The sequence below is a fragment of the Meleagris gallopavo genome, chromosome 1, assembly GCF_000146605.3.
Source record: "Meleagris gallopavo isolate NT-WF06-2002-E0010 breed Aviagen turkey brand Nicholas breeding stock chromosome 1, Turkey_5.1, whole genome shotgun sequence".
Lineage (NCBI taxonomy): Eukaryota > Metazoa > Chordata > Aves > Galliformes > Phasianidae > Meleagris > Meleagris gallopavo.
Window position 1 is genome coordinate 171,873,831 of NC_015011.2, and position 19,977 is coordinate 171,893,807.

A 19,977-nucleotide genomic window follows, 5' to 3' on the forward strand; every position below is an offset into this window, starting at 1 on the left:
CCTGGCAGGGCGGTGGCGCCATGGGGGATTGCGGCGACTCCGAAGAGCTGGAGATGGAGCTGGGGCGGGAGAGGCGGAGGCAGTGAGTGACGGGACTGGGGCCGAAGGAGTCCCCGGAGAGGGGGGCGGGAAAATGGCGGGTCGTGCTGCCTCAGGGGTACCTGCCGGGAAGTCCCCCAGTGCTCTCTGCATCTGTGGGGATTGAAGAGCGCTTTGGGGGCTGGGAGAGTGTGGCACTTGGTGAAAATCTGGGATTGCAGGGGGAAGTGGCGGGCCGTGGTGGGCTGTAGCAGGTCAGGGGGCTGGAGCTGGCGGGAGGAGCCTGAGGAAGTCGGTGAATAATTCCAGCCAGAATGAAGCTGGTAGCGAACGGGCATGAGAATGGGGATGGGAGAGGGAGCTGGTGTGGGCCAAGGACGGGTTCGTGGAACAGAAAAGGGCTTGGAGGAGTGATGCCTTGTTGGTGGGGAGAAGGGAATGAGTGATGAGATGATGGCAATACACATTTCTTCCCAGTGGAATAAAGCTGGAAAGCCAGATTTCACTGTCAGTAACTATTCCTGAGACATCTTCCTGGCGTAGTTCTGCAGAGATGGCAGTGTGTGACTGCTTTAAGAGGCAAATGTTTCAGGGATCCAACTAAACAGCTTGATATTAACAGTGTTGATGTAAATGTTCCATTGTGTGGAATTTCAGGGATTTTGTTTTTCTATTTTTTTTTTTTAACATTACTGCCTTTTGAATGCTAATAAACCAAAAGTTAAAATACCAGAAGTTCCTTGAGGTGCTGCCTTAATTCAGACCCTTACTTTCTATACGGTTTTCAGACATTCAGTTCCATGTCTGTTTTTCCCCAGGACAGTGTTTATTTCAGCCTCCAGGCTGAGGGTTCTCTGCAGTTGTACTTTATGAAATGTTTATCCGCTAGCAGGAAGGGGAAGCTGAGGTTTATCATAGAGTCAGTATGGTTGGGCATCTGTGCTCAAAACAGTGCACAAAGGAGCTCGGTCATGCTTGCACCTGTGTGTGAGCAAAGGTCCTTTTAATGAATCTCCAGAGTGGTAAGTAGTGTATCAGTGTAAGACAGAGGCTATCCAAAGCAAATACCGACTCTTATTTACCGGACACACCATTTTGTTATTGGTGCTCAAATAAAAAGCTGGCTGGTATTGACTTTGTTTCACTGCTGTGATTTATTATTGTTTTAACTAATGAAAACCTGGGTATTTTATGCACCTGAAGTTCTTGCTGATATCCCTGAGAATGTTCTGCAGCTATGGCCCAAAGCCCAGGTCACACAAAGAAGCTGTGTTGTCTGTACTGATCAAACAAAAACGTATTTAACAAAAGTCTCTGTTTCTATAGCATGGCAGAAATACAGTGAAAAGCCTGCTGCTCCTGGTGGATTCTGCAGCTACGTCCCATGTTTATCTTGTGCATACAAACAGGCAGTACCATTATTGTATTGTTATTTATTCAACTGTTGGCAACCAGGATTGTTAGAAATCAACATCTGAACCAGGCGCCTCTGTTGTCAGTGAATACAGAAGGCTTTAAGGTGTGATTCATCTGACCTACTTTGGTTGGCTGCTTTAGAAGGAGATGACTCACCCTGGGAAGTTTTCTCTCCAATGGATGTAAAGAAAGCTGAGGATGACTGCTTGCAGATAGGTGTCGGCATTCCTAAGTGCAGTCTCACCCATGTCATCCTTTTGCTGGTTTATTTGATTATTGTTCCACTCAGTTTGGTAACAGCCCACCTACCACTCATTTAAGAAGGGATTTTAACTTCAAAGAGTAAATTGAATCATCTGTGTCAGTGAGGGATCTTTACCTAAGTACCTGCTGATTCTCAATGATCGTAGATATAATATTGTGAAAGGCTTTAATGAAAGTCAATAGCTTAACCTGACACTGTAATCGAGATTTAGCACAGGTTCTTTGTGGGAACTGCCATGACAAATGTTCGTAAGCTAGAGAGAAAACATAATACTGCATTATACTTCTTAATAGACAGAGGTCTTTAAGCTGTATGTGTGTGCGTGTCAGCTCACTGTCGATTTACTGATGTCAGTAGAGAATGTGAGAATTCCACTTGGACATTTCAGCTTTTGTGGCTTACCAGACAAGGAGAGTTGCAGGATTTGCCCAGCACACTGCTGAGTGACAGTGCCTGGAGCTTTCAGTGCTATATATGCTCTTCCCTGTGGTGCCATTTTTAATATATGGTATCATTTGCTTTGTTCATAGATTCTGAAGGCACCTGTGTATTTTGTCTTCTACAGGAACCAGTATAGGCCTGCCTTGTAGCAGGGCTGGAGCCCTAGAACTAATGATTTGCCTTAAGCTTCACCTGTAATGTACCACTAGTCTCCCTCCAGTAAACAAAATGGCTTCAGGCAGTCTTTTGCCCAGTATGTGCTCTAAATGCTGAGATCTGGATAGCAGAAGGTGCAGGAAAATGGTTTTCATCCTAAGTGGCTGTCACTTTCAAGCAAAACAACACCTGCAAACTGTCTTAAGAGGAACATCAGCAAATTTCTGTCTGTATTTTCACTCACAGTCTTCTTATCTGTACTGCAACTTTTTTCTTCTTCTCAAGAAGCTTCCTGATTTTGTTTAGTGGATGTGCATGTCATTAAATTTGATTGTTGAGAAACTTTGGGGCTTCCAGGGTTTGTGGGCTTTCTTCTGTGATGACTGTCAGTTGTCCAGTGATACGGGATAAGATCATGCCTGGTTATTAATAACTGTGAGGCTATTGGTAAAATTATACCAGCTTCAGTGCCCCTTTAAGTACAGCCCAGGGCTGTGGGCAAGCAGCTGCACAGAGCTGTTTTACATTCACAGTAACAGACAAGTGGTTTGGCTTGTTGTTTCCTATCACAATTAGAAATAGCTCCATAAATGCCAAGTATTCTCAATACAATAGTAAACTGAAGTATTTACCAAGTTGGTCAAAGTGATTTATTTCTGCTTTTTGACTGTCAATACGGGGAGTGTAGTTTACTGTATATACACTGAAGCAGAGAGTTACTACTGTGGCTACTTTCTAGTTGCTATTGGAATACTAAATGTTTACTATTAATTAATTTTTTTAATGAGAATGGTTTTCATTTCCAAATGAAAATAAGATTTTTCTCAGCAATTACAGCCTGATACCTCACAATGTATCACTTCAGTATACATTTTAGTTAGGAAGGGATATAATTAGAAGTTGGTTAGCAGCTTTGCTAGTGAAGAATAGCAAAGAAGAATAAAATCTAACGTGCTATAAGAGATGTTATGTGTAGTCTTGAAAAGCTGAAAACACTGTGATTGAAGGACTCATTCTTACCATGCTATTCGTCAGCACACAAAATTTTCTTTAAGAGGAATAATTAATTTCATTCGGAAATAGCTCAGCTCTATTTACATCTCCACCGGTGTCCAATTCCAGCTGTTATTTCCTTCCCAAAATGCCATTTTAACACTTGCCTTCATCACAGTTTCCTCTTTTACAAGCACTGAGAGGTTGATAGCAATCTGCTGTAAGTAAATGTTATCTATTTGTGTTGAAAATATGCCAATGATATAATAAGATTTTGTCTTCCTTCTTAGCTATCTGCCTCTGCCATTTGGAGTGGGAACAAATAAGCAGCAATGATCAGATTTCCTCTACTTTTCCTGGATCTAAGCTTTTTGACTTACGTGCTTCAACTGTATCTTTGGTGAGACTTTCACCACCTTTTTTGTCTCCACTATGCTACCTGTACTTTCATTATTTCTTTGCCTGTGTCTCTCCTCTCTAAGTTAAATTTGGTAGGGAAGAACAGCATTAGAGCAAAGAGAGACTGGAAGACCCAGTTCTCTTTGGTCGTGGGAGATTTCTGTCTAATTTTGACTCAGCATGTTTCTTGCACTGAAAACTTACCTGAATTACCTTTTATTACTCTTCTGCTTATTTTATTTTCTTTCAACTTCTGTATTGTTTCAGTTTCTTTTCCCTTCTCTCTCCCCATTCTAGGCATCTTCAATCATGATTGGTCTGCTTCTGTTTCTGTAGCTTTCAGTTGAATCTGATATTCCAAACTATGGAAAATAAAATTCTGCTGTGTATAATCATGGGATGAGCAGTAGATGATACTGTTCTGATGACAGAGCCGATGTCTACAACTTTATTTCTAATAGAGCTAACTATTTCTTGAAGAACACTTCTAACGAATGTATTCAGAATAGGAAGATTTACATTGATGTGAAAGCTTTCCTTAAAAAACACATCAATAAATAGGACAAACAAGGGTTTTATGAACCCACTATGTTTTAATGAACCATACTAAGATTTAAAATACACCTCTCTTATTTCAAAAATGACTTACGTATTTGTATTGTAGACCATATTCCAATTTACAGAGTTGTGTTCTCAGTTCTTTTGAAAGATCTCAAGTTGGAGTTTGAAAAATGGATGCATTCAAGAGCCGTGGTTGGCTTAGGAAATCTTCCAAAAAAACTGATATGAAATAATCACAAGCTGCTTTTGTAATGTGTTTTGCTGCATTTTGTTTGGAGCTGAGTTGAAAATATATTTGATTTAGTCTTTTTTTTTTTAATAATTAGATTAATGCAAAGCCATTTTATTGACTTTTCTAAATACTACAGGCAAATGCTTGAAAATTCAATATCTGAATTGAGAAAAACAATAACAGAACTGGAGAAAAAGCTTAGCGGTGTTGAAGATGAAGGTAAGTGAATTGCAACAGTCTTACTAATTGAATAGGAAACACTGCAAATTATTTTTTCTTTTGGTAGAACCTACAGTGATACAAATTTTTATTTTGGAATATTAGTTTTCCCTTTCCAAAAATAACTGTTATAGATGTGAAATGTGAAAAGTTAAGGAACTTCAATATGAAATGAAAGATGTGAAATTATGGACTACTAAATGCTGCATGTAAGCTTTTTTTTCTGTTAGCTATTAAAGATATAATGGATGACATGAATTCGTAGAGATAGTCGGTTAATATTCTGGCCACAGTAAGCCCTGTGGTAAAAAGAATCCCTTGATCTATATTTTCTAGCTCTTTTATAATTGAAATGAATACTTCCTCATTATGAGGAATACTAACTGGAGACCTTCTCAATTTTCTGGAAAAAAAAAGTAAGAACTACTTAGAAAAAAAAAAAAGTTGACTTCTACTTGAAATAGCATGAAATAATCTGGGAAACAGAATAACCCTGTGTTTGTTTTTAAGGTAATGAGTGGAAAACCAGATATGAGATGCAAGTAGAATTGAACAGACAGCTGCAAAGGCAAATCAGTATTCTTAAAGACAAGGTGGAGCTTATTCGTGGAAATCCAACAGGTAGAAATGGGCATTCATAATTGTTTTTCAATAAAATTAGTGATTCTATAGTGAATGAAGTCAATGAGTTGCACCTTCTGCTTATTTGTAGATAAACTGGCCATCGTTCGCATCTTTGATCAAATGCCTGTGGTGAGTACAGTGGAATTTAGTTGCTTAAGCTTCAAAGCCACAGAAGAAATTACAATAAATTAAATTAATTGTACAGTTCTTTTTTTTTAATGTTATTGTTCCTTGACAAACAATATTAGTGGTCCTGTTGAGAAACCAAAGCAAACAGTCCCACTTAGTTTTTTCAGTTGTTTCAGTTAGGCAATTGGTTATGAATTTATAAGGTATAGAACATAATAATGAAGTGGGAATAAAAGACCTAAATGTTGGGAATAATCATGGAGTAGATTTTTTAACTGAGTAAAGATTCTACATCACCTGCAGTGAGGTGTATGAGATGGAGTAGCTAGACTGATGCTGTCAATAACTGAAAAAATATAAAACCTTGATCACAAAATGATGGAATCTCTTAGGCTGGAAGGGACTGCTTTGTGATTTTCTAGTCCAACACCCATGCTCAAGGCAGGTCAGCTGCAACAGGTTGCTTGGCATCATGCCTAGTGAGATTTTGAGTGTCTCCATGGACGGAACCTTCTCAATTTCTCCGGGCAACGTGTTTCTGTGTTTGAACAATAAAAAAGTGTTCTTTTGGTTTAGATGGAATTTCACATGTTTTAGATTGTGCCCGTTACCTCTTGTCCTGTCACTGGGTACCTCTAAAAGTAGCCTGGCTCCCTTTTCTTCCTTCCATCCCATCAGGTATTTATACGCATGGGTAAGACCCCCCGAGCCTTCTTTTCTCCACACTGAACAACCCCATCTCTCTCAGCCTCCCCTGCACGTACCAGTGCAATGAGTTTTCCTCACCAGCAGGAAGACTTTACATTTTCGCTTAATTGAACTCCACGAGGTTCCCCTCAGCACAGTCCTCCAGTGTATCCAGCATTACTCACAGTTTTGTAGCATACGTGACAATAAATATCAACAATTGCTGTTACTTTTTGTGTAATACAGTCTCAGGAAAATTCCTTATTGTATAGTAAGTACTCAATTTTTACAGCGCAGGACAAATTGGATTTTTATGTTTGTTTTTTTTTAAGGTTGTATTGCTTAATATGCTTTTATTTCACCAGCTGCATTTCAACAAAGCATAAAACAACTTCTTGTGCACTTACACAAGTAGAAGTGTCTCCATCTGACTCCTATGCTTCAGATTCTGAAGATTAATGGGAGTTCACTGAGCCTAGAGGAGTCTGCATGCTGTGTTAGTGGGAATTATTACCCATTTTAAGCAGTGTGTGAATAATTGATTGCTTATTCTGATCTAATTCATGACTTTCAGATAGTAAATATTCTTCTTAGGTTTAGTACTGTCCTAGACTCCATGGTGTTCTCTAGATGGCTGGATGTTTTTTTTTTTCAAACAGCCAATTAAAGCAATGACAGAAGAAAATCCTTCCCATCCCATTTGCCTGTTTCAGGGACTTGATTTAAAAATACAACTGGAATTATTTTTGAAAAGAAGTCTTGAGCACAGGACACAGGGCTAGAAAATTTACAGCAGTTTGCTTCAGACAAGGTTATTCCCATCAGCCTGTAAAGCATGCACTGGTGTGCACAATGGCAATATTAAAAATGTTTATTTCCATCAAATTTCCAATGTTCTCTTAACCAGTCCAATTACACCTTTGCCAGGCACTTGGAGAGCCATTACCAGTTAGATAATCTCTAAGCTTTATCAGCAGCTGTGCTGCACCAATCCAGTACATTTCTAATCCCTACTAAATTCTGCTTTGCCTCCTCACCTATGAGCTGTCATTCTATGAGATTTGATTACTGTTCCTATAAATGAAAGAATGACAGTGGAACAGTAAGATTCATTCTGCCAAAAGGAGCCTAGGAAACAAGTTAGAGAGTCCTACGCTTACTCAGTGACACCTAGGGAAGTCTGGAGCCCATGTGCATGCTGTGGATTTTTATCCTGCAGTTTTTCATCCTTCCAGTTTAGTGTGAATACATTTGTCTGTTATCCAAGAGTGGAAAAAAATGCTTTGAAATTTAGAAAAAGCTTCATTTTGGCTTGTTTTGATTGTCAGGAGATGGAAAGAGAAAGAAAGTGGATGTGTTTTGGGGACTTTGCTGTCCTTTTTTCACTGAAGCTATCAGGAAAGTCCATGTATTTTTACAGTTACCCCTGTAGAATTCAGAGCTCCTTTTTCTTTGCAATTTTGGCAGATAAAACATCTGTAAAAAATACACAGATCAGTTTGTGATGTGTAAGCATAAAGATTTATCCAAATCATTTTTATGTTTTTGGGAATTGTTCAGAGGAGCATTGGGGAATATTTAGTTTCTCTGCAGATGAAAATAAAGAACAGATGTGGTGTGTGGGTGTAGAAAAGCAGAGATCAGCTGATCATCAATCTACATTCGTTCGGAGTAAAAATGCTGAGAGTGTATATATAAAAATTGTGTGTGTGCATTAAATGAGAAGTACGCTATGATATTTAGTCCTCAGCTTGCTGTTGCATATGAAGTGAAAAGATAGCAAGGTGATTCTTCTAGCAAGACAATACCATTTCAAGAGTGTGGCAACAACAGAAGTGATTAGAAAATGAAACAGCATTTGCAAGTCCTTTTAACCTGTGTTCCCAAAGAAGTTAGTTACACAGTTTGAGTTATTAGAGGCACCTCTAATAATTCTTAATTTCATTACCAGTTTCAGCCATGTTTAACAGAGGAGATATCTCAAAGGCATTAGGGATATTTGTCTCATTCAGCTTGTCATTTAGAGTCTTATGTAGTCAATAGAAGGAGAAAAGCATATCCATAGAGTAATTCATCTCATTTAGAGATAGGTAGGATAAAACATTCTCTTGATTTCAAGCACAACAGGGCAAATAAAGATTAGTCATCAGGGACTCTGGCAGTGAGCGAGCTATAAAAAACTGAAAGAGAAGAATACAAATGCAAATTTTGGAGTGATGAAGAAGGAAGCACAAGGATTTTCAGTGTGCATAAATTGCAATAATTGTTGCAGATGGTTTGCACTGTTTTCACTTCAGAATTAGAATCTTACTGATGAATGATTCCTTGCTGTTAAAAACACCCCTAAATCATTTAAAAATACAGTTATTGTTCTTGATGTATTCCTTTTATTTTATTTCAAAAATATCATGAAGGTATCACAAGACGGTAGATGTGGATCCATTACCTTCAACACACAAATTAGAAAAGCCAGGATTTAGAAAACCATTTTTGTGTACTGAGGGTTGATTAAAAATAACCTAAATGGTGAAAGCACAGGGGAGTTGCAACACTGAAAACTGTTTAGTCAGTAATTTCTTTTATATCCCAGTGAATAATACAAATGTCATAGACTACTTCAGGAAAAATTGCAGAAAGAATGCCTTCTCTCCAAAGCTTAACACGGTGTGAATTTTGTTTACTCCTCTTAAACATATTAAGCATTCATTTGATCACATTTTGTCATTAAGTGTGTTTTGGTGAAATACGTGTTGTCTGCTGGATTCCTCTATAAGTGGGAGGAAAATGATTTTATTTTCTCTCACCGTTTCTGCTAGAGAGGATCCCTGGATAGCAGCTTTAGTATGCTAATACCGAAAGCATGCTACAAAATCAGTTCAGAAGAGCACACTCCTGATAGCATTGCCTTAGCAACGCTCTACTTAAAATTAGCCAAGGAACGAAGGTTTCTGTGATAAATCACTGTTTTCAGGACTGCCCAGCACCATAGCTGAGAAAATTCTCACAATAGCAGCCGGATACTTGCTGTAAAGCACTGCCTTTCTGAAACCAGAGTGACTACGTGCAGCAATCCTAGCAGATCAACCTCAATGTTTTTCCTTTATGTTTTAAACCATAAGCAGAACGTGTGGCAGTGTCACACTGGAGAGGGTGTTGGCAGCATAACAGGAGAGGCATCCAGTGTTTATGAAAACACAAAGAAGTTGTACCACAGTAGGTGTTGTTAACTGCCTGTAGGGAACATCATCACTTCCTAATGGCATCTGAAACGTTGACAATTCTTTCAGCAAGTCAGTGTTAAATGAATCTTGTTGCTCTTGCTGGATTACATCACCCATAGCTCTGTGACAAACAGATCTGGTATCTGGTCTTTATTGTCAAGACTGGAAGTATTTTGGAGAAAGTTTAGTCTGTCTCAGTACTGAGCTGCGTCCTGCCTCTTGCCAGACTCCTTTCATCTGACTTAGGACAAGTGTTTTGGATGTCTCCAAGAGACCTTTTTGACTCACAGTCCTTTCCTTTCTTTTTCACATTGGCTTTAGTTGTTCCTCCTGGCAGCCTTGCACAAACCAGCAGCTTGTTTCTCACAAATCACTTTGTGGGTTCCCAGAGGCAGAATGCACTTTGTATTTCAAAGAAAACAATCGGGGAAAAACTTGCAGTCGACTGACATTATTAGCTGGCCATTCTCCAGAGTGCTGCCTGTTCAGGAATTCCAGGAATTGCTTAGCAATTGTCTGGGACCCTTGGATTTCTCCCAAGAAAGATTTGTAATGAATTTCAAGGCCTTTCCCAAGCCTCACAGGAGAGATACGAAATAAAACATTTTGGATTCAACATCATCTTTTAAATGTGAAGTACAGCAATGGAGGTCTGGGTTTTAATTTCCTCCTCCCACTTTGGCAGATGATAAAACAATGCTGTGGGCATCATTGATAGAAAGATTTGGGTAGCACTGCCCTACACCTCTTTAGCTGGAGGAACCAGAATTTTCCAACAGATCTCCAGACAAATTTCCTTACCCCAGTTCTTGACAGTATGTGATGCAAACAGGACTCTTTATTCTCAAATGTTATCTGTGATTCTGTGATTCATGCATTTCAACTGTTTCGAATACAAAGAGCATGCTAACCACAAGGGGGCACTTGGCATTTAAACAAGTGCAGTGATTTTTTCTTCACCTGTACTGAAGCCTTTACAGCATCTATTGCATGCACATCGATTGCATATTTTATGTAGGGATGTGCTATGCTAGATGATTTTTTGTGTATCTTTTTCAGTAACTGCTACGATATATGCTTAAGTGAGTTTATTGATATCAACTTAAAATCAATTTCAGTTACAGTAAAGGTAAAGATGTGACGTTGCTTTTTGCTCTTGGTGAGCTTAAAATGTATTCAAAGATTCAGCTAAATCACCTGCTGATCCTCAACTGCTAGTGCTGGAAGGAGGGGAAAAAATTAATTTGATTTAAAATGTTAAGTACAGTGAATTGCAGAGTCATCTTTTGTGCTTTTGTTGGTGGTGCTTTTCCTACACGACTGACAGATGTATTCCTTCTGTTCTAATTTATGGAGAAAAATTAGAGGATTAAAGCTGAAGCAAATTGCTGTATAGATCAACAGTCTGCATGAGCTCTGATGAAAGCAAATTTCAGCCTCTTGATGATGTCACGTATTTGTCACCTTGTCTGTTGTAGAGTGATTGATAGAAATTGTCACCTCTGTTGTCACTGGTAGCAGGGCAAGGAAAAATCCAGAATGAGAATAACTCATGTGGGTGGCTTTAAAATTCGTCTGCAGTTCCCTTCTCTATAAATTCGTTTTCTGGCAAGTGCTGAGCCAAATATGTAACTTCAGACGAATGAAAAGAAAATTATGTGAAGAAAAGAACTGTAGAATTGATGTTCCCTTTGTGAAACTCTGGGCTTTTGCCACTGCTGGACACAAAACTTAATGTATCATTGCCCTGAGAGTGAATCTTGCTAAGCCTTGCAACATTCCATTACATAAAGAAAGTATTCAGTTAAAATCTCAGTGTGTCTTTTGGCTTACCAGCTTGCTGAGACTGGCTTGACATGGGCAACTTAATGAAAACTAAGAATCTTAAATTCAGGTTAAATCCCTTAGTCAGCTTATGTCTCCTTTTTTAGGAGTACATTGTCCAGCTATTCAAGGCTTAGTAGAAGAACCTGCTATAAATCTGACCTAGACAATATTTTAGTATCCAGCTAAACCAATACCATTAATAAATTCAATTGGCTTCTAAAAATCATTTTCAGAATTTATCTAACTGGCTCATCTTGAAGTCTTGTTGACAGTTTCTCCTGGGAGATTGCTGCACTGCTTGAAGGACTCCTGTTTCTCTCGAGCTCTCACTGGTTCTTGCTTTGTATAAAGGCTTTTTTGAGCTCCTAAAGCTACAAGTCAGGGTAACTATACGTTTTAAGCCATTTACTTGTGTTATTTTGTTCTTTTAAGCACCAAGCTGATTGTGTAACTATGAGCATCAATAATTGAATCTCTTTCAGTGAGTTTTTTCTCTGCTCGCTTCCCACAGAATTCAGTAAAGGCAAACCTAGTCCTTAATGGTCTGGCTAAGCTCATATGCTGGTGTTTCCCACTTCTGGATTTGTATTGCTGTTCAGCAATACTTCAGTTATAGAAGGTCTCAGCTAGTTCTTCAGTTATTGCTTTGACAGTAGGGGTGAGAGGTAACTTATAACCAGTTTTTACTAACGTGGGTCTCTAGGACCTCTCTGAAGTTTTACCACTGAGAATTTTCTCATTCTGTTTTTGAAATTGCCTTCTGTAATGTATGGAAACTTGGAGAATTTTGTTAGTTGAGTAGGAACATCTGTCTGGCAAGATTTGCACTTCAGTATTCCTATTCTGAGCTCTGCAGCATCTGTTAGGTGCCTGGACCCAGCAGCAGAAATCAGAAAGAGTTTGCTGCATGAATTTCCTAGGTATTCTGTGGGAGAAGAGAAGTTAGATTGGAATTCACAATAGAATGTATAATAGAGATGGAAAACCATTGGGAAATTGGTGAGAAAGGTACGAAGAATTGTCTGAAATCCTGTCTCCTTTCCAGAAGTATACATGACCTGGCAGCAATTGTGACTTCTTCTTTCTCCATCCCTTTAAATTTTGTTTTCTTGACTGATGAGCAGCCTGACCTCAAGAATTATTTCAGCATTAGTAAGTAAGGGCAATCTTAAGACATGTTATTCTATGAATTAAAGCTCTTACAGTGTCAGAGAACTAAAATGTAAGTCTGAAATAAAACTTGTTAGTTAATTTTTAGTCTGTTTGGCAGAAGAAATTGAATTTCTAGTATAATATGGGTGGAATATGCATATCAAGTTGTGCTTCATCAGTGCACAACCAGAGCCACCATGACTGCTGGAAAACTTTGCTTTGAGGCTCCGTCAGGGCTTTCAGCAGAAAATTAAGCAGATTTATTAAGTGTGTTCTTATGGAAAACCAAAGAAGCAAAAGTTCAGATGCCTACTTAAGTTTTACAACAAAAACAAGTGTGAAGAATGTAAGATTCTGCATAATTCACTGTAGGATGTTAAATTTTGCTTGAAGTGTAATTTAGACACTAGTCTCTTTCTGATTTTTTTACAACTAATGAATTTATTTATTCATTTAATTTTGATTTTTGGATTTTTTCCCAATCTGTAAATTGGGAGTGATTTAAATTTCTTATTTCTCTGGAGGCACACAGATGATAATTTATTATCATATGATCAACTTATTTCAGTCTGCTTGCTCATCAAAAGTGGTGATGTAGTACGCTGTTCATTTGCTTACAGCTGGATATCATCCTTGATCCAGAGCTGAGTGAGTGCCCAGACATCTGCACGAGACCAGCTGCACTGGCAGCAAAATATAGACAATACTTCTGAAAAGGTTAAAGGAAAATAATAAAAATAATTTAAAAAAGATCTAAAAGTAGTCTGCTCTTGAGGTAAAAGAACTCAAAGAAATTAGACCAATACCATCACTGAGGATATAACCAATTGCTCTGTTGTGACTAACAGCTGCAACACCAAGACTTGCTGTCTTCAGTAACTTATGGACAGTCTAGAGGGTAAAGAAGTAGTGGAGTGTAGAATTACACAGAAGAAATCTTGAGAACTGCATGAATTTTTGTTTTTACTGTGTTTCAGTTTACTACGGTGGCACAAAATGTGTTGTGCAAAAATATGTTGTCATACGATTATGGTCTTTTATGTAGTCAGGTCAAGAAGGCAAAAAAATTAGAAACCTTCTTTATCTGACTTTTTTAATACTGTACAGACACTGGTGCAGTGAACGAGCACATGATCCTGGTGGAATTTGGCTAAATCTTTAATCTGTGGTTTACTCGTTTACTTTCTGTCCTTGAATTGGAGAACATTAACTGTATTGAATATAGGAGCCTTCTATATTAGGACAAAGGTTTAATCTGCATCCAAGATACTTCAGCTTTAATTAGGAAAAAAACAAAAACTCCATTCTTTTCATGTCCAGAGTGTGTCTGTTGTAACAGATTAAAGATAGTAACAGAACAGTTCAGTCATGTGTGAAACATTCTTGAAAGATATAGCTCTTCTTTCTTTCTTCCTTTCTTCCTTTCTTCCTTTCTTCCTTTCTTCCTTCCTTCCTTCCTTCCTTCCTTCCTTCCTTCCTTCCTTCCTTCCTTCCTTCCTTTCAACAGTGGGAGGAGTTATTCTCTTGGCAGCTTGTTTTAAAAGCACTGTGTCTTCTGCCATGCTCCTGCAAAATCTTGACTTTAATGAAAATCATTCCTAGGGAAATCAGTAACAGCAGAAGTGATTTTGTGAAAAGTAAAGTTTAGAGATGAATAAGTAACATGATGTACAGACCAATATATGAAAGAGAATTAAAAATGGAATGATTGCACATACTAGAAAGAAGATTGGAGATTTGGAACAGGCAGATGCAAGAGACAGATTCACATGTTTGCTGGATATATCACTTTGTAGATGAATGTTTTAACGTCCAAAGATGAGGATGATCTAGGCTATACACAAGTACTGGTTTTCTGTATCTGATATTTATACGATGTTTGCAACTCTGGCCATTGCAGGGGGTTGGAATTAGGTGATCTTTGAGGTCCCTTCCAAACCATTCTATGATCAATTGGGAAAAATTACAGGGGGAGTGGCTAACATTTGGAGAGATTCATATTATCTTTCTTTCAGTGTTTAATGCATAGGAATCTGGTTAATAGAATCATAAAATCAGTTACTTTGGAAAAGACCTCTACAGTCATCAGGTCAAACCATTAACTTAGCACTACCAAGTCAATCACTAACCTTGTCCCTAAGCTTTACATCCACATGTCTTTTAAAGACCTCCAGGAATGGTGACTCAACTGCTTCCCCAGGCAGCTTGCTCTAATGCTTCTCAACCATCTCATGCAGAGTATTTTTTACCTGATATCCAGCCTAAACTTCCCCTGCTGCAACTTGAGACCGTTTCTTCCTGTCCTCTTACACGTTGCTTGGAAGAAGTGGCCAACTCCTTTCAGGTAGTTGTAGAGAGTGATAAGGTGTCCCCTGAGCCTCTTTTTCTCTGGGCTAAACAATCTGAGTTCCCTCAGCTGTGCCTTGTAAGAGTTGTTCTTTATAGACCATTCATCTTTGTTTTCCTTCTTCAACATGTTCCAGCACCTTGATGTCTTTCTTGTAGTAAGAAACCCAGAACTGATCACAGTACTTGAGGTGGGAGGAAGGCAGTCACTTCCCCACTCCTGCTGCCAAACTTTCTGATACAAGCCAGGATACCATTGGCCTTCTTGGCCATCTGAGCACACTGCTGGCTCATATTCAGCCAACTATTGGCCAGTACCTCAGGTTCTTTTCCACTGGGCAGATTTCCATCTATTCTATCCCAAGTTTGTAGCCTTGCATCGGCTTACAGTCATTGAGAAAAATTAAGTGATATTGCTAAGACAGTGGTCAGATGGTACTGAAAGAATTCAGTTATTCTAAGTAAGAAGACGCTTAATTTAGAAATAAAAACTAAAATCCTGAAACGGATACTTCTTTTACTCAGAGGGCCTAAGTAGACAAATGGAAAAAGCCTGACTAGATTGAAATGGTGGGATAACAAATACTAAAGATACAAACTTAGCAGAAGTGATCAAAACAGAGATAGATATGGTGCATAGCAGATAAAAGGGACTTACATGCTTTAAAGTTCTTTCTTTATCTTCTGCTTGGATGAAATCACCTTGAGGAAGGATAGAAAAAAAATTATCACAATAATATTGGGTAGTTTTTCTTGTTTGTATGTACTGTTCACCCTTTAGCTAGATCTTTGATTCCTACTACAAGCAGTGGAAACCTTGTCAATACTGTCTGCTGAGTGTACAGATTCATATCCAAGTTCATCTCAGTAGGCATCTTTGGTAGAACAGAGACTTGCAGACATTTCAGTAGAGAATAGCCTGCTGCTGCTCCAGAAATATGTGTCTCCTGTACCCCATGTGAGATATCTGTCACGTACAAATGTCTTAGACACCCTGGAGCATTTCAGATGGCAGCTGAATTGAACCCTCTGTAGCTGTTCAGCTGAATGACTCTATGTATCATTGATAGCATTGACTGTGACTCTTAGTAGGGGCTTAGTTCACACATGGATACTCAAATGTAGATATTCTCACCTCAGAGTGAATCCCATCCATACTGTCAAATATTTGAATGATTGTAATATTTGAATGGATATGAATTGGAATGTAACATTATTAGATGATTACTGCTAATATTTCTGAAATATTAATTTATTAAAAGTCGTTCATGATAGGCAAAGCTGTTGACTTTCTGTGATAATAGTTTTTGTTGTCAGGATAAGTACAGTAATTCTGTATATAACTTCTGATAAAGATACCGTGTCACAAGAGAAGTGTCTGATAGTTTGTAGAGAATGAAAACTAGTAGATGTGTTGAATGGGGAAATAGCTGGCAAATGAAATGTAAGAATGAATAGGAGATTGCTGGGAAAGTACAAGCAGAGTTCTTCCAGGACCAGGTTTAGAACTAATCTTAGTGTGATACGTGTCACCTTTATACACGATGTGGAAATAGATGATGGCATTTTCTCCTTACACTGATTACATAATAAAATAGAAATGTGGATGTTGTCTAGAAAAAGAATTACACTGAAGACGAGATTATTAAAAATGGCATTAAAATATAATAGTATAGACCAAAGTATTGAGGAAGAAATAAATGAATTTTGTTATGAATTGAGAGCTGATCACCTGGAATCTGGATATTCTGCTTGATCCCGTGTTAACTGTGAGCCATCACCATGCAGCTGTGAAAGAGCATTACTGACACTGGTCAAGACAATGTGATAGCTTCTGGAGTACTTCATGCTCCAGTATGGTTCTGTTCTCCAGCTGTGAGAATGGGCTCCAGGTGGGTTATAAAGGGGCTACCATGACAGTTAGATGAAAGGACAGCCTACTGTGTGAGAGACCATTGCTAAAAGCTCAGTTTGTTTATCCTAGTAAAATAAATGTTGAAATAAAACATTCCTGGCTTCTGTATGTAACACCAGGGAGGAAGAAGAGCAGTTATCTTAAATATAATTACAATAACAAACAGGTCAAAACTGACCTTGAATAATCTGAGACAGGGAATCAGAACAAATAGTCTGTTGTTAGAGTCTCCTAATAAGAATGTATCTACTAGACAGAGAGGATCAATTTATGAAAGAGATTATGAGAAGCAGTTTCCTCTAGTACTTGGATGTGTGTTCTGATTGCACTGCAAAGAACTGGCCAGTGCTAGTAACCAAAAACAGACTCTGCCAAGGTTACTCTAGCTCAGCTAATTTGTGCACAAAGTAAATGGCTTCACGTATAAGACAGATTGCCCCAAAATACTACATTTTAGCCAAGATCTTAGGCGTTGCCAATGACACCCAACATACCTCATTAGCAAGGCCAGCAGCTTCCTTTACAAGTAGTTTGAAAATGGATGTGCAGGTGGGATTTGAAATCATCTTCCTACAAAAAAAAAAAGCAGCAGTGAGAGTAAATTTTGTTTAGAAGTAAGGAGCAGTTCTGTCTGGTCACAACAAAGTGGCTTTGCTTATCTAACAAGGCACACGAGTATGGAAGACTGTATTTGTATCTTATTAACACAGTGGAAATGTGGAGTTCACAACTGATATCACAACTGATACTTCTAGCATATGGTTAACTGCTTTTGTCTCTGTGGTGTGCCAGCCTGAACCTTGTAAACAAAAAGTGCACGAGAAGCAAACAGAGTGACAAACACAGTAGTGCCTGAAGAGTAAGTAACGTGGTAGTGATGTCTTTGTTCAGAATGGAAATATGTGTTTTATTTACTGTAACCGCAGGACTCCTTAAAGGAGGTTCTTGAACAACTAAAAGAAGAGAAGAAAAGTCTCCAGAATCAGCTAAAAGATTATGAACTTAGACTGGAACAAGAAGCAAAGGTTTGTAAATCACTGTATGCATCTAGTCTATAAAAACTGTTACGTTGTCTGACAGACAGACAAGGTGTGTAGGACACACAATAGAATAGTTTGCTTAATGGTATTCTGTGCTATTTATTTTAACATAGGCTTACCACAAAGCTAATGATGAGCGGCGCATGTACCTTTCAGAGATTTTGCAGGTAAGAAAAAAACATGTGTGACTTAATAGGAGCTGGAGCATCTCAATTGTGAGGAATGGCTGAGAGACCTAGCACTGCTCAGTCTGGGGAAGCAAAGACTGGAAGAGGATCTTGTCAGTGCTTACAAATATCTAAAGGATGAGAGTCAAGTGGATGGGTTCTTCTCAGGCTCTTCTCAGCAGTGCCCAGTGACAGAAAAAGAGCAGTGGGCAAAAACTGGAACATAGGAAGTTCCATGCAATGTGAGGAAAAATTCTTTACTTTGACAGTGACAGAGAACTGGAACAGGCTGGGTTATGTCGATTGGAATTTCATTGCTCACAAAGATAGTCAGTACCCTAAACTGAGAAAGCTGAAGCAGTTTTCTGATACTTGCTTGCCCATCCAGTAGTGACAAGAACTACTGTGCTGCAGTTCAATGTTTCAGCTGAAAAGAGCAGAACCAAATTATTAGTGGCATTGACACCTTAAGAAAATTCCTCCTTTTCATGTTTCCCCCTTCTTATCTTTTAAAGACAAGGTAGCCAGTCAGCTCAGATTGACAATACAATTAAATTTACAAGATAAGGAATAAGGTACTTTGTTTTTATGAACTCAGAGGCTAAATGTTATTACTGCAAATTGTGTAACACATGAAAGTTGATAGTATAAACTGCAGGGAACCTGTAAAGATTTTTAGTACTTCCTGTTGTGAAAGAACTCTTGATTCCTGAATAATGGAAAAGTAAAAGCTTAGTGTGATGTTCAAGAATGATTGTCACGTACTCAACGTCATATGTAAGTGGAGTGAAAGGCTGTAATTAGCAGTGTTTCCATGTGTTTGCTCAGTGGGCAAGTGATGTAGATCATTTCTGCTTTGGGAAATCTGAAGGAATTTCTCAAGCTAGCTTCCCATCATTAAAGCCATAAATAACCCAGAAAATGTGAATAATAACTGTTCGTATCTTTATATTAAACACTGAAGCTGGGAACTGTTGGAGGAAGAAGGTAGGACATAAAAAGATGATTTCATTACTATACATGGTAGCAGGAGGAATACCTATGATTGGTTGCATAGAAAAGCACTTAAACCTGCATAAAACATTGTTTGAAGTGAGGTGTATGCACTGGCACATCGCTTAAGCAGGACACTGGGAACTAGTATATATTATATTTTCAGTAATCAGTTGCATTATTTCAGCATAATTTGGGGGCAAAATAATCATTTTTTGATTAATGTGCCAATCTCCAATTTTCTCACTGCCAAATATTGTCTGAAGTAATTGAAGAGGGATCCTCTGTAATCTATGGAGAAGGATGCTTAAGGTGCAGACCATCACACTTGTTTTAGATGAAGTGGATTTCCTAGGCACTTTCCTGTCTGTATACCTGAGCTATAGGGAGAGCCTAGTGAGCAGTTTAGATTGGACATCTGTCTTTTACATTGGTAATCTGAACAGGATATTCATTCTCATCATGGATGCGAAATAATTATTGGCTCTCTAGTTCTTTCTGACCCCTCAGTGCTATGACCTTAATTTTGTTGTTGTTCTTACATTATTTTCAAATCGACATAGCCTTGCGCTCCTTGTTAACAATTCATTTTGTCATCAGAGACAAAAGCAAATTTGCATTCACCCTAGACTTTTTCAGTTGTGTGAAAATGTTACTGTTTGAGTCTGTACTGTAATGATGACAGCAGTACAGTTAGAAGGATAACAGTATACCACGAGACATTGTTATCTTGTGACTGTAGTATATTCCAGTAACACACACTTGATTACAGAGAATGGGTATAATGTCTCATCAGGCCTTCTTTCCTCATTATTTTAATGCTTTTCTTTAGCTCACAGCAAAAATAAACAAAAAACCACAAATACAATGGAAATTTTACTGATAGGTGCTAAAAATTTGCAGATGCTGAAAGCTTGTGTTTTCTTTCTGCTGTGTTTTCGATCCCTCCTGCAGCCTTCAGCAGAAACAAAAGAGAGAAGTGCTTCTGAGCAGCAGTTTCTTTTATTTATCTTTTTATTATCATTGGCTTTTCACTGTTTTGTTTTTTTTTTAAGTACATGTGTTATCTGAGTGCTATTCTTGTTTGAGTTGGCTGAATCCATAAGCATATAGTTGATTTAAAACTATATTTTTTTAAAAAAAGTTGAATACTTC

At 38.2% G+C, this 19,977-nt stretch overlaps 1 protein-coding gene across 1 annotated transcript in view; it reads left to right on the forward strand.

Annotated features, from left to right (window-relative positions):
* Positions 1–5: 5 nt before the first annotated feature.
* The window catches only part of CCDC169 (coiled-coil domain containing 169), a gene marked incomplete at its 5' end in the record, with an annotated part of 28,572 nt that continues 8,600 nt past the window's right edge, over positions 6–19,977 (forward strand). The window contains 6 exons of the mRNA XM_010728944.3: positions 6–82; positions 4,639–4,721; positions 5,232–5,342; positions 5,434–5,474; positions 17,549–17,647; positions 17,776–17,829. Coding sequence (XP_010727246.2) covers positions 6–82; positions 4,639–4,721; positions 5,232–5,342; positions 5,434–5,474; positions 17,549–17,647; positions 17,776–17,829 — 465 coding nt within the window. The remainder of the gene's footprint in view (positions 83–4,638; positions 4,722–5,231; positions 5,343–5,433; positions 5,475–17,548; positions 17,648–17,775; positions 17,830–19,977) is intronic.